This window comes from Lagopus leucura, unplaced genomic scaffold, assembly GCF_019238085.1.
Source record: "Lagopus leucura isolate 7727_CA_CO unplaced genomic scaffold, USGS_WTPT01 Super-Scaffold_100088, whole genome shotgun sequence".
Classification (NCBI taxonomy): Eukaryota; Metazoa; Chordata; class Aves; order Galliformes; family Phasianidae; genus Lagopus; species Lagopus leucura.
In genome coordinates, this window is record NW_024962319.1 from 335,235 (window position 1) to 348,672 (window position 13,438).

General features: G+C 52.0%; 1 protein-coding gene across 3 annotated transcripts in view; it reads right to left on the reverse strand.

Annotated features, from left to right (window-relative positions):
• Positions 1-2,015: 2,015 nt before the first annotated feature.
• OTOF (otoferlin) overlaps positions 2,016-13,438 on the reverse strand; it is a 71,374-nt gene continuing 59,951 nt past the window's right edge. For all 3 annotated transcript variants that reach the window (XM_042887486.1, XM_042887484.1, XM_042887485.1), the window contains 15 exons: positions 13,129-13,272; positions 12,710-12,776; positions 11,394-11,518; positions 10,820-10,954; positions 9,830-9,967; positions 8,624-8,751; positions 7,903-8,073; positions 7,189-7,349; positions 6,282-6,424; positions 5,865-5,953; positions 4,430-4,528; positions 3,447-3,688; positions 2,895-3,073; positions 2,635-2,735; positions 2,016-2,196 (listed from right to left, as the gene is read on the reverse strand). In XM_042887486.1, coding sequence (XP_042743420.1) covers positions 2,016-2,196; positions 2,635-2,735; positions 2,895-3,073; positions 3,447-3,688; positions 4,430-4,528; positions 5,865-5,953; positions 6,282-6,424; positions 7,189-7,349; positions 7,903-8,073; positions 8,624-8,751; positions 9,830-9,967; positions 10,820-10,954; positions 11,394-11,518; positions 12,710-12,776; positions 13,129-13,272 — 2,103 coding nt within the window. The remainder of the gene's footprint in view (positions 2,197-2,634; positions 2,736-2,894; positions 3,074-3,446; positions 3,689-4,429; positions 4,529-5,864; positions 5,954-6,281; positions 6,425-7,188; positions 7,350-7,902; positions 8,074-8,623; positions 8,752-9,829; positions 9,968-10,819; positions 10,955-11,393; positions 11,519-12,709; positions 12,777-13,128; positions 13,273-13,438) is intronic.

The following is a 13,438-nucleotide window of genomic DNA, read 5'->3' on the forward strand; positions in this document are numbered from 1 at the left end:
AAGGAACGTGGCAGTTGAGCTGGGAGAAGGAGAAGGGATGTGGGTAGGAGTGGGTGCCCTATGTTGCCCCAGCCTTTCGTCCCTTTGGGGTCTGCCTGGGTTTCTCGGCCCCCCAGGGCTCCTTTCAGTGCTGGGTGTACAGGCTGATGCTGCCAAATGGACTGGGATGGGCATGGGGAGCAGAGCTTGGGAGGCCAGCACTGAGATGTGCAGTCCTGGGATTCTGTGCTGTTGAGAAGGTGTTACTGTGGGAATGATGGGATGAGCACGAGAGGAGCCTCGTTAGTAAGTGTTGTGTGCTGTGTTTTGGATGGGTCTGTTCAAGAGGACAACCACTGAGCCCGGACCTTTGAATCGCCATTGAAGATGTTTTGGCTCCTACTCAAGTTATTCCTCATTGTTCAGCTGCAAATGGTCATGAAAATACTGGGCTTCCATACTTTTAGGAGACAACTCTGGTCATCAGCTCTGATAGTTGCCCTGTCCTTGCGGAGGGTGATGCTGCAGGTAAGGAAGGAGCTCACTCCCCAGCTTCCCACCTTCCTCCAGCATTGGGGCCCTCCTGGGCTCTTCTGAGCACCCTGGGCCAGAGGGATCCCACTGGAAGGGAGTTGTGCCTCACTAAACCTTCTTGTGTGCATACAGAACAGTGCTGTGAAAAGGAGCACACGGAGAAGCACAGTCCGGAGGGAAACTGTGCAGAGGCACACGAGGAGATCAACGAGGATTGCAAAAAATCTAAAGAGGTGTGCATTATACAGGGTGGAAGAGCTATTGAGGGGTCAGGCTTGATCCAAGTGTTGCTCAGGAAATGTCCACTGCCCTGTGCTCATACCCACCACAGCCCCTTTGCTCTGAGTCCCTGTGTTGGAGTCCCTGGCCACTGGGCTCTTCACTATTCCCAGTATGGGTCTTCCTGCCCTGGGAATTCCAGCTCAAGGGGAACCAAAGGGAGCCCTAAGACCCTCTCCACTTCTTTTCTCCCTCCTAGATTGAGACAGCGGATTCTGCACTATCAGCTGAGCTGTGGCTGCAGGTTTCATGTGGTGGATAGAAGAGACTGCATCCATTGTGTGCAGGCTCAGCCCCTCTCACCACCACCACATGCACTGGGGTCACGTGCACTGCAAAGGGTGAGACGTATCTGTTCTGAGAATCATTGAGATAATGTATAGAGAATGGCTGTAAGCAGAAGGTCAACGGCGAGCCCAGACTTGACAGGATAAAACACAAATATCCTAAAAACATCTCTGAGTGTTTCTTAAGTACTGAATGAGGGTTTTGCACACTTGAAGCTGGGCATGGTGGGTCATCAACAGCTGAATATTACAGAGAACTTACACGAGAGCCCTTCCCTCCCTCCTTCCCCACTCTACACAGTCAGAAATACTCTCTCGATGAGTACAAACCCGCCAGAGAGAAGGATGGAGGGAGCTCACACTGTGCCAGAAGATGTGGCTCCCTGTGAGCCTCAGGGCTGTCCAGCCAGTGCCAGTGCTGGGTAGGTGGCCCTGAAAGATGTTTGTGCTGCTGGATGCTTCCTTGCCTCTGCTAGTACCCCAGGGAGGGCAGAGCAAAGTCAGCCCCTTGCAGAGCCCCCAGATTCTCTTTCTCAATATCCCCTCAAGGAGCATTTGGGGAACATTCCAATGACTCCAGCACCTCAGCTCCAGCTCAGCTCTTGCACTCCTCACCTCTGCAGCAGGGTGCTGAGCTCTCTGGGGGGTGCCAACCACTGCCCCAGAGGGCAGAGGGCCACAAGACCCCATCCTGGGTGTTCTGCCGGGGCTGGCTGTGCACCACTGCCAGCCCAGGGGAATGATACCCAGCCTCACGGAAGGAGCTCCTCCAGCCCCATTTCTGTGAGTGAAGACAGGAATGCACAGATAAATGCAGAAGAGGAGGCCCAACAGGAGCGAAATATGTCCTGAGGCTGCCAAGAGGCTGTGGGAGGAGAAGGGCATGGGGCTGGGGCAGGCGGTGGTTCTGAGCTGGAGGTTGGATGCTCCCATGCTTCATGCTCCCAGGAGTTTCTTGACCATGTAGCCTGGCATGCTGTAGAGGAAGAGGGCCACCATGATGAGCAGCAACAGGGCCAGCACAATTTTGATGATGAGCCACTTGTAGCGGGTGCAGATAAGGTATTTGATGGACTTGAGAGGGTTGAGGAACCAGATGAAAGACGTGTCTGGACGGCTGTGAGGGAAGCAAACACCCTCATGAATGCCACAGTCATGGAGAAGGCAGGCAGCACAGCTAAAGAACCACAGGGTGGAAAGGGAGGCCATGGGTCTGTCCCTGGGTAACCTTTGTGAGGGGAACTAGCAGGACATGTGCAGACAGAGCAAGGGCAGGGATGTGGGGGAGCCACTGGGAGCTAGTGTCTTGTTGGTCAGGACAAGAGAGGAGGAGTTGGGAGGCCAGAAAAAGGGGATGAAGCTAAATGGAAAGGTAGCCAGGCAGTGAATAGTGGGCAACGGTGGGGAATCAAAGGAGAAGGGCCATGCCCATAACTTCCATCCCTGAGGTGTGACCCTTCTTCACCTCCCCATGCATGGGTCCCTCTCTGAGCACCACTCAGCAGCATCTCATAGGAGCCCTGGCATCTGCTGGGGAGATGGGTTTTCTGCTTACTTGGGTTTCTCCAGCGGGTCGGGCTCATTGCGTGCCAGCCCAGCAGGCGATTTCTCTGCCTCCTCTGCAGTCAGGAGGTGCAGTTCAGCTTCGACTTTCCCCTGAAGGGAGAGAAGGATGCTGTGCCCCAGGCTATGCTCCCTGCCTGGCCCACAGCCATGGTGATAGGGGGGCCTAAGGGAGCAGAGAGGAGTATGGGGATGGTCTGCAATGACTGTGGTCCCCAGGGTGGAAAATCACCCCCTTCTCCCCATCCTTACGGTGATCTCCAGCTCGTCATTCTCATCCCTGGCCACAAATGGCCACCAGCCCTTCACCCTCTTTTGCTTGAAGATTGAGACCATGGGCAGCTCTGCCTCGTTTGTCACCATTTCCAGACTGCACTGCTTGGATGTCTTGGCTCCCCGGGGAAAGCGGTTCAGGTCCAACTCGATGGCCCCTGGCAGGAGACAAGGAAGCATAGATGTTGGCACCCCCAAAACGCAAATCCTTGGCTGGAGACGGGCTTGGCCATCATCTCCTTCCCTGGAAAACTATTCTGAACTGCTTTGGGAACTAAAAAGCTGATGTCTGCTTTCAGGACCAGCTTTTGAACAGCAGCAGAGAAGATAAGGGCTCTGATCCTATACACATTTACAGACAACATCCAAAGGGATCTGTAAGATGCAGTGGGCTTGAGGACCAGGGCTGCCCTTCTGAGCTCTGCTCCTGTCCAGGTGTTGCCTCACCTACACCACCCCCTGCTCCTCCAGCCCCAGATAGAACCCTGCTGGTTGTCCCACTGCCCCAGCTCAACAGACCCCCGGCCTTACCAAGGAAATCATCAGCTGAGAAGTGGTCAGCATCCCAGACCTGCAGGGTGAGGCGAGCTGGGATCTTGTACTCGGTCTCGTCCCAGGAGAACATGGATTCTTTTTTGGAAATGACAATCTTCTCCTCTGCCATCAGGTAGTCAAAGGGGAAGATGTAACGCCAGTTGAAGTTGCCTTCGCCGGTGAGCGAGTGGTAATGGACATCTGTGTCTTGCTTGTCCTCCTGCTGACCCTTCAGCCACCTGCAGGGCCCAGAGGGGTACAACTCTCCAGAAAGGAGGAGGGGACGTGGGGCCATCCTGTGTGTGCAGCCAGGATGCCTCCAGGCCAGCAAGGCATGGACAGACTGGAAGGACCTAAGAGCCTTAAGTGATGAGCTGGGGCTGCTTGAGTCGCTCTGTGATTCTGTGAATCACTGCAGCAGCCCCAGAGGAGGGTCCTAGAGGGAACAGTGGGGTTTGAGTGCAAGAAATTCAAGCTGGCTGTTGGGAATATTTCTCCAGGAAGGAGGATGTTGGTGGTGGACAGGAGCAAGGAGCATTGCATGAGAATCTGGAGCAGAGCATGCTGGAGTGGTATCCCCATCCCACACAGTTGGAGTGGACAAGCCCAGAGGTTGCTATATAGTTCTTCTCACTCCACCATGGGGTAGTCTGAGCTCCACCAACTTTAGGTGTTCGTGCAGAGGCAGCTCAGTCTGTACTGGTCACTGTGGGTTCCCTATATCAGGCTGCATCTATTTGAGCCCATCAGGAAGATTTAGAGTCTGATGCAGGCTCTGCTTCTGGGTGGGGTGGACTCTGCTGACCCAATCTCTGGTGACAGGACCGGAGGTGCCCAGCTTGGCAAGGCATCGCATCACTGGAGACAGTGTTGGTGCTATCTAATCTCGCACCCACATCTACCCCTAGACTCACCCTGTGTCCCCTATAGCACCAGCACTCCCATGGCTGAGGCAAAGGAAGTGACGGTGCTGTACCTACCCCCTGACAAAAATGTCACTGGATTTCTCGCCAGTGAAGTAGTCATCATCTTCCAGGATGACCTCGTCTGTGTTCCACACTATCACTCTGAGCTCATACCTGGCAGGAGAAAGGGAGACAAGGAGGTGAAGTGGTGGGGAAGGGGAAGGAGGAAAGAAACAAGGGGGATGGGAGACTGGTTCCAGGCATGGGGAGCACAGGGATCTGCACATGGGGATCTGCTCACAGGGATCTTATCCAAAGAAAGGGATCAGGGATGGGTAAGAACTGGGATCAACTGACTTCAGGAGGGGTCAGTGGAGCAGCTTTACTTTCTTTCTCCTAAGCTTCTGCACAATCCAGGCCAGAGGATCTAGGGGACAGCATGGCTTGATAGCTGGGTAGATTTATCACTAAAACAGTCTGTGTTAGCTCTTCCAGACACAGCAGGGCCATAACAGAATCCCAGCCCACCGGCTGGAGATCCCCTCCTGTGCCAGCAGGGCTGCCCAGAGCAGGTTGCCCAGCAGTCTTCATAATCAGCAGAGTTTGTTTTATGGCTAGGTACAAAACACTCCTGTTTATTCAGACCCTCTGTCTCCTTTCCAGGGCCTCATTATCAGCAAGTTGAGACTCAGTGAGGCCAAGCTGACCTCTCCATCTCCCACAGGAGATCCCCAGCGAGAAACCCCCACAGCTTTCTGTTCCCTGTGCCAGGGCTCCAGCACCAGGTTACAGGTCACTGCTGGACATGGCTGTCCTGGGCTGCCAGATAAACCTCTGCTTTTCCTCTGTGCTGGTGTCTGGACATTGCCCTTGGCCTTGGCTTTCCAGCAGCCTCAATCTTGAGATCCCAACTGCAGCCCTCTGGAATCCAGAGAAATTCTCTCCATCCAATACCTCATCTGCAGTGCATGTGAATGCAAAAGATTCCCAGTGGGATCCCTGCTCTACACTCCTGGGGTGGGAAAAGGACACAGTGCAGTAGAGTAAGGCAGGACTAGGAAAGATGCAGAGGGAGAAAACGTGTCTTCTCTCCAAAGGAGGCAGGAGAGGCCATTTTGACAGTGCCTGCTCTGTCCTGCTTGGGTTGAACAACCCTGTCTCAGTGGCAGCCCTCTCCTCCTGAAAAGAGCCCATCCAAACTGACCAGGAATGTCATGCCCTAACATAACGCTGTCACTAGAGGGGCTGGGATGGCAGTTCTAATTTCCTAGTCTAGGCAGACACAGCAAAATCAGGAGCTGCCAGGCAGAATATTTGAGGGCTCTGGAAGCTCTGGAAGGGGAAGACATCACTTGGTGCCTCCATTCTTAAGATGTCTGGAAGTGCCTGAATAGCTGCAGTGCCTGGACAGAGGGCTGGGCCGTGGAGAAACACAAGTAGTGGGAAGAAGCAGGACTGTGCCCCCAGCCATAGTATTCCCCAGTGATCATTTGATTGGGACATTCCTTACTTCTTTGGTTTCCTGGGGGAAATATCAATGGCAGGGCCAGGTGCTGGCATATCCATGGGGAACATGTCCACCCACATCTCCAGGCGACCCTGCAAGGTTGAAGAGGTGCAGTCAGCTCCCTGGCCCCTCCTTGCTCCTCGTACCCACAGCATTCCCCTGAACTCCTCCTGCCCTTCAGCGTCAGTCTGGTCATGCCAGAAGTGGGGTACAGTCTGGCCAGAAGTCCTTGCCCACCCTCATGACATGGTGTGGTGCTGAGATGCATGGGCATGGAGGAGCCAGGGGACCCAAATACTTAGGGGTATGAAACGGACAGCCTTGACAGGGAGAGACACTGAAGATTCTGTCTAGTGGAGTTAACAGGCAAGTGCTAAGGGCTGTTGATGCCCAAGTGCTGCTCCAGGGGGCCTGGAGGACCTGCTCAATGCCCGGCTTGTCAGGGTTCAGCAGCGGGCGCGTCTCCACGTGCTCAGGGACCAGCTTGCAGCCTGCCCGTGGGACATCCTCCCAGTGGCGCAGCACGGTCAGGGCCAAGTGTTCATCTGTCTGCTTCTTCTGACCTGCGTGGGCAAAGGAGCTTGGAGATCTAGATGGAAAGACACCAAGGAGAGCAAACAACCCTATTCCTCTGCTCAAGAAGCACCCAGATTTTCCTGGCACCAATACACGCACACACACACGTGCACTCTTCTTGGATTCCTCTTGCAAGCTTCTCCCTGCTCTGAGGAAGCTGAAGTGCCTGCTAGTGACTCCTCTCCATTCACTAGTATCCACTTGAGCCAACACTTCCTAACTCTTCTCTTTCTCCTGTTACCTTAACCATTCGCAGGAGGTCCAGATCCCCCACCAGCCTGCTTTTACTCAGGCTGAACCAACTCCGTATCTTTTGACCACATTCTCCTCCTGTACACACTTCATGGCCTGCTTTCATCTTTCTTGTGAACATGAGTGCACTGGGACACAACCTTTGAAGACTCAGTTACATCAGGGACACGGAGCTTCCTAAAAGCCGCAAAGATCAAGGTGGGCTCTCTTCATTGCTCCTCAAGCATACACTGTCAGGAGAATGTTCTAAAGGCAGCTTTGGTGATCTCATGCCATGGACACCCATGAGCAATTCTAACAGCACCTCACTGGCCCAGGTGGTCTACAAGACACCATCCAGCTGGCAGCAAAGTGAAGGGTCAATGTAAAGTGGTAGATGGAGAAGGACTGCAACATTGCATTAGGATTTTGGGGCCACTAGACCTGTCTCCAACCCTGGACGATGAGGAGACACCCAGACCCCCGCTCCCCTCCAACCTTCATCCCGTGGGGCAGGTACCATTTTCATCCTCAATCTCCGTGGGACCAGTGTACACCCTGTTGGCAACTTTCACTCTTCCTCCTGGCCCAAAGTGTGGCCCATCCACTTTGCCCTCTTTGCACAGTTTGGACAGGATCTGGGAGGGCTTCATGGGGTCACGCCAGATGTTATACCCATGTCTGCAAACAGGAGGACAAGTCAGTGAAGTAGTAGCAAGAAGAAAGAAGATATGCTGTTTCCCTCTGCAAGCCTTGTAAATGCTACTGCCCAGAAGGACTCAGCACTCATAAACATCTGGGGCTCCAAATGTGAAACCTCAAAGCAGACAGGTACCACTGCATCCCTGCTCTGTACTTTGCTAACACCTTTCTGCCCCAGTCCCTTTAGTCCATGCTGATTCAGACCTGAAATCCCCAGTGCACCCTGCTTGACCTCTGATGCTTTGCTCCTTTGGTTCTCCTGTTATTACAGCTCTAGTCTCACTCTTCTACTGAGCCCCATCAGTGCCTCAACCCCTTCTTCCCAGCCCTGGATTCCTGCTTAGAACCCACTCTGCTGTTGCACTCCTGTTCTGGTCCTAAAACCCCTGTTAAGAGAAAAAGTACAGCACAGACTTCCCCATCAGAAGGCAATGAAAGAGGGAGATTCCTGCAGGAGATCTAGGCTTGGCGTGGAAGATGAGACAGGCATGGGTCCAGGCAGGAGACTGGGCAGAGCAAGCTTTGTTCGTACATGGAGTAAGTCTGTGACACCCCACATGTAGCTCGGTGCTTGCTGTAGTAGCGGTTCTCCAGGTCAATCTTGGTCTCCCCAATGAGGTCATCTGTCCCCACCAAGTCCCAGTCGTACACTGCCACTGTCAGCATGGACTCCATGGGGAAGGTGGCCTCAATGTCAAAGGACCTAAGCCAGGGGAAAGCAGATGAAGAGAAAGAGAATGAGTTGGAACACTTGGCTGCTGCTCAAGATCATGAGCAAGTCGAGTCTGCTCCAGTCTGTTGTCAATTTACTGTTGTCACTACACTGTGTTCAATGTATGCATTGTAGCTGTATCTCTGCATGAGCTGTTTTGGATCCAGCGGCCCTAGAAAGAAGGTAGCAGATGATGACTGCTTGACTTGGTTGACTCAGCATCCCTGAAACTAAGTTGGTGGGTCACTGGCAAGCCAGGCAATACTCTCACAGGAGTTCAGACCTCTTAAAGCAGATACTTTATCACGTTCAGATGTGGACACCTCCTAAACATCCTTTACTATGTTGACCACACTGTTGCTAAAGGAGAGATGGGCTTAAATGAGTATGCCTGCACACTTGTAAGGAAACTTCTGTGTGATGAGTCCCAACCTCCGAAAACTAAGCAGCTGTGGGATGAGTAGGGTGCAGGTCCAAGTGATGACAAGCTTAGCTAACCCATTCTGGGTGTGAACAGGTGTATAGAGGGTGGGCAACTCACTTTCCAAAGACAGGGTTCAGCTGCTTGGAGATATAGTTCTCCTTGTCTTTGATGTCTGTCTTCCCCAGCTTGATGGCAATATAAGGGTCAGCTTTCCCGTTGATGTCAGCTGGGTGGAGGTCTGTGGCCTGGAGTGGAGAAATATCAAGTCAGCCCCATCCATACTAATGAACAATTCAGCAATGTTTCTGTCCTGATCCGTGAGACCAGGTGGCTCTACCTGGCCAAAGCCACATGGTGGAACTCTTTTGTTCCCTAAATAGAATCACTCGGCTTAAGCTGGTGAGAAGTCCTGCATGTTAACCCCTGTCTCCACCTGGGAGAAGTTGGGTTGGCCTAGCCAGGCATAGTTGGCTGTGTCCCCTCAGAAATACGTAAACAGAACCTCCTTTGCTGTCTCTCTTTAAAGAGAGACCCAGAGCAAAACTTAACTAGTAGGTCAAGAAGACTTTCTCCTCCAGCTGTTGTTCTCTCCACTGACTACTTTGGGGTCCAGGGCTTGTGGGGGATTCACCTCACAAAGGGAATTTTTCTCATAAATCACCCTCATATTAAGGGTGATTTCAAACTCTCTAGTTCCAGCCTCCATCGTTGCACACATCACCAGTTTTCCATGCTGGGGCAAATCTAGTGATGAAGCCAGTCCCAGTTAGCAGTGGTACTGGCCAGGCTGGTATCTACTGTCACAACATCAGTGGTGATGATGGATGGGAGACTCCTCCTCACCACTGGTCACAACGATGCTGCACTGGATGGAGAACCAGGCTAGTAGGAAACATTACCCAAAGTTGTATTTGTAAAATATCAGGGGCAAAGTGCTAAAAAGGGCCAGCCTGTGTGCTTCTAAGCAGGACTAGTGCCTCACTGATGTCTCTCTCCTGTTCTTGCAAACACAAGGTGAACTAGTTTGGGGGGTCAGAGTTTCTCTGTATATGTAAGGACGTAGTGTCCATTAGCTGCACCAGGCTGATAATAATTCAGGATATGCTGAAGAAAGGTGCCACCCCCTTCTGCCAGGTCTGCTAGTTCCCACCAGCTCCCACTGTGCTCTGCATGTGCTCTGTACTAAAGCATGATGGGGATGTAAGGAACCAGCACCTTCTAGTCCAGACCCTGAGAGCTAAAACCCAATGTCCATGCAGATTTAGGACCAGTGTGGAAGGGAGCACAGGATCATACCTTGCCACACCATGCTATTATACTCACCCTCACAATATAGACTCGGACCAGCACATTGATGGGGTCATTGCTGGGAATCCCCTGGAACATGCCAAAGGTGGGGTCGTATCCTGCCTCCTTCGTAATATCATCAGGGAGAGGCACTTTGTAGACACACATGGATCCCTGGTGGGAGGGAGTGCACAACCTGATTAGAACCCAGCTGCCCAGGGTGAGCAGGCCCATCCCAGATCACCTTGGGCTCAGCCTTGCCTCTAGCCATGTGCTGTAGCATATCTGGAAGCATATCTCAAGCATATCTCAAGCACTGCTTTCAGGGTTTGCTACCAGAAGCAAAGAAATTGGACAAAGGGAAGGACGCTTGCAGAGGAATCAGACTAGCAAGGTGCTTATGTACAGGGATTTCCAAGGTAAAACTACAGAAGGACAACAGCCTGGGGCAGAGATCCCAAGTCCTAGGCACCAGGCTGGGCTCTTGGAGCTGGGCAGGAGTGGTCCTGGCCAGAGTAGTTGGAGGTGGCAGCCACACTTTTTATATCACTTAACACAAGCAAAGCACAAATTTGGCATTAATAGGCTTAATCTGGTCAGGATCACACCCTCCAAAAGCAGCCTCACTTGTCCAAGAATCTTACAGTGGACAGATGTGCTCCTGCATTGCCTGGGTATTGGCACCAGTGCACCATGACAGTGAGTCCAGGTGAGTACTCCTGGGGAGAAATGGTTCACAGAGAAAACCAAGGGCAGGATTCATTTCCACAGCAGTCTTTGAAGAGGAGAAGCCCTCTGTAAGAACTGTCAAGCATCTGTTTGCCTACAGACCATTCTCTCTGTAGATGCGCTACCTGAAGCCTGGAACTATCCATGGAGGCTTTCCATCCATGCAAGGTTTTGTGGTTGGGTCAATGCAATTTGATTTTTACTGCATCCAATCCCTTCCCATTGACACACCTTCAGCACAGAAGCCTGTAGGCAAGGACTGTCCCTGTCCTGGGCCAACTCAACCACCAAACTCACTTTGAACCTTCCCACTATCCGCTCTTCTTCTGTTGCATTGTCATCATTGTCCCCAATCTTCCCACGGAGCAGGTTGAAGGTGTGCAGCCAGTCCTCAAAGTTATCAAACTCTGTTTCCAGCTCTTTGTTGAAGACCTAGAAGACAGAAAGGAGGGGAAACAGGTAAAAACAACAACACCAACAGAAAACAACAACCAAAACAACAACAAAACCACTGAGGAAAAAACATGGTGACTGCCCAGTGCAACTAAGATGGAACAAAGCTCCCAGTGCTGAATTCTCTAGGAAGAGAAGGGATCTTTGGTTTGGACCTTGATGTAAGTGCCTCCCCAGGCTGATTGTGTACAAGAGGGATGTTCAGCTGAATGGATGAGAGCAGCTCTTCCCAAACTGTGGAAGACTCAGGTTCTGAGCCCCAGATTCACAGGCTACATCAATCCTAGTAAACACCATGTACCATAAAACAGAGCCCATCCCTGCTGAATCTCAATTTGGCTGGCCAGGGCTGGAAAGCCCTCCCCTCTAGCCAGAGCCAAACCAAGCTGCAGGACCTCCTTCTTGCTGACACACGCACCTTCAGTTCATCAATCTTCTGCTTGTTCTTCTTCTCGGGGAGCTCAGGGGCTGACTGCTGCTTCTTCTTCTTGTCATCTTTGGGTGTCTTGGACTTCTCCTTGTTCTTTGCCTGGCCCTTGAAGCCTTTCATGGGAGAGTCATCAAATTTGATTTCTGGGTCCAAGGGGAAGTGGCAGGGAAGGAGGAGATGGAAATGAAGGTGAGGAAGGGTGGGGGAGACAGGGAAGGGAGACTTGATCAAGGTCTTTAAAATGGAAGGATCATGAAAGCTGACAGCTGTGACTGCTTGCAGCTCCCATTCCAGCTCTGGAGTAATTCTTCAAGCCCTCTCCTCTCTTTCCTTGTTCTCTGGCCATTGCTGCTTTTATCACAGCATTTTCAGAAGCCGAGTGGCCTCCATGCAAGGAGCTTCCAGAACATAAATTACTTAGATGACTGAGAGCACTAGCTTCTAGCTAGCCTCCATAGTAGTAATAAGACCTGATCCTACCAACAGCATCTCCTTTTCTTCCTCCCACTGAAGAATTTTCCTGTCACGTGCAACCTGGAGAAGAAAAGCCCAGCCTAGGTACTGCAAAGGTGACGGTGCTTGATGCTCAGCACCAAGGCATAGGCTGCTGCCCTTACAGAGGGTGATGCCCATGGCCAGCAGGGTCTCTATTCAGATCAGCCACCAGCTGGTGGCACCAGTTACACAAAGAAAGGCTGTTAAAAGAAGTCTGAGCTGAGCAATGTTGTGCTCTTCTCCCACCCATCTACAATTCCCCATCCCTCTCTGCCTCAATCTGCCAGCTTTCATGATTGCTGGGCAGTGCAGATGAGGACAGACAAAAAACAAGGACATAGTGTGGAAGAGGAATGGAGGAAGGAATGGGAGTGCCAAGGGGAAATGGGTCCTGCTCAGAAGACAGAACGAGAAGGATGTGGGATGCAAGACATCCCCCAGCATCCCTACCATGACAGCAAACCCAATGAAGAAGCTTTGCCAAGTTTGGCAAGACTTCACTTCATCTTTCTTATGATATGAAGGCTGGCATTCATAATAGAACCAGGCTCTATGCTTCTCTCAGCTAATAAATTTTGCATTGCCTAAGTAACACAGCAACCTGCTGTCATATGAATGTGGGACATACGGAAAGGATGGGTGAGAGTCCTCAGGGAAACCTGTTCCAGCCCTGCTGATGGGACTGGCAAGGAGCCTCCAGGCTGCAAATGGATGAGTGCAAATGGCCACATGCATGGTCCGGCAGGGTGCTCAAGCCCTGGTCCTCCCCTTTGCAGCTCCACTCCCTCTCTTGCTTGCAAGCTGCTTACCGTCTGCAATCTCCATCTCTTCCTTCTCCTCTGCTTCTGCTGCAGCCGCTTCCTGCTGCCGAAGTTGCTGGGGGAGAAATGAAGCAAGCAGGGAGTGGGCGACTGTGTTAAGAGGCTCTGTGCTCACTGGAAATGCCTGACTCAGGGTCATAGCTTTTTTCCTATCCGAACAGCGAGCTAAGGTCTGGCCACAAAGGTGCTTGGTGCAGCCTTGAGCAGTGATGCTGTTATCAGTTGTGTTTGCCTGCAAACCCAACACCATGTGCATACCAAGTGCGTGCAAGGAAGCTGAATCCTGCTCAGCTCTGCCAAGTGAATGCCTCACCAACAGCTGGAGAGAGCTGAGGCCTTGCTTACAGGAGGTAATGGCGTTCTCCTGTTCCAGCCTACATACCCCCGCTCCTTTGTTCAGCACCCACCTCTTTCATAGTCTCAATTGAAGCAAAATACTTGGACCACCAGTCCAGCATGCTCTCATCTGGCTCCTCCTCTTCTATCTCTTCTCCTCCTCCTCCTCCTCCTCCTTTCTTCTTCTTTTTCTTTTTCTCCTTCTCTTCTTCAGACTGAGGGGAACAAGGGTAGCAAAGGCAGAGAAGAGGATTCAGGTGAAAATCAAACACATCTTGTAGTGGAAAGGTGGTGGGGAGAGAACCTGAGCAGACAGTGCCTCCTGGCTGCATGGCCACTTTAGTACTTTCCCCCTTTTAAAGACAGAGACATGGGCACTGA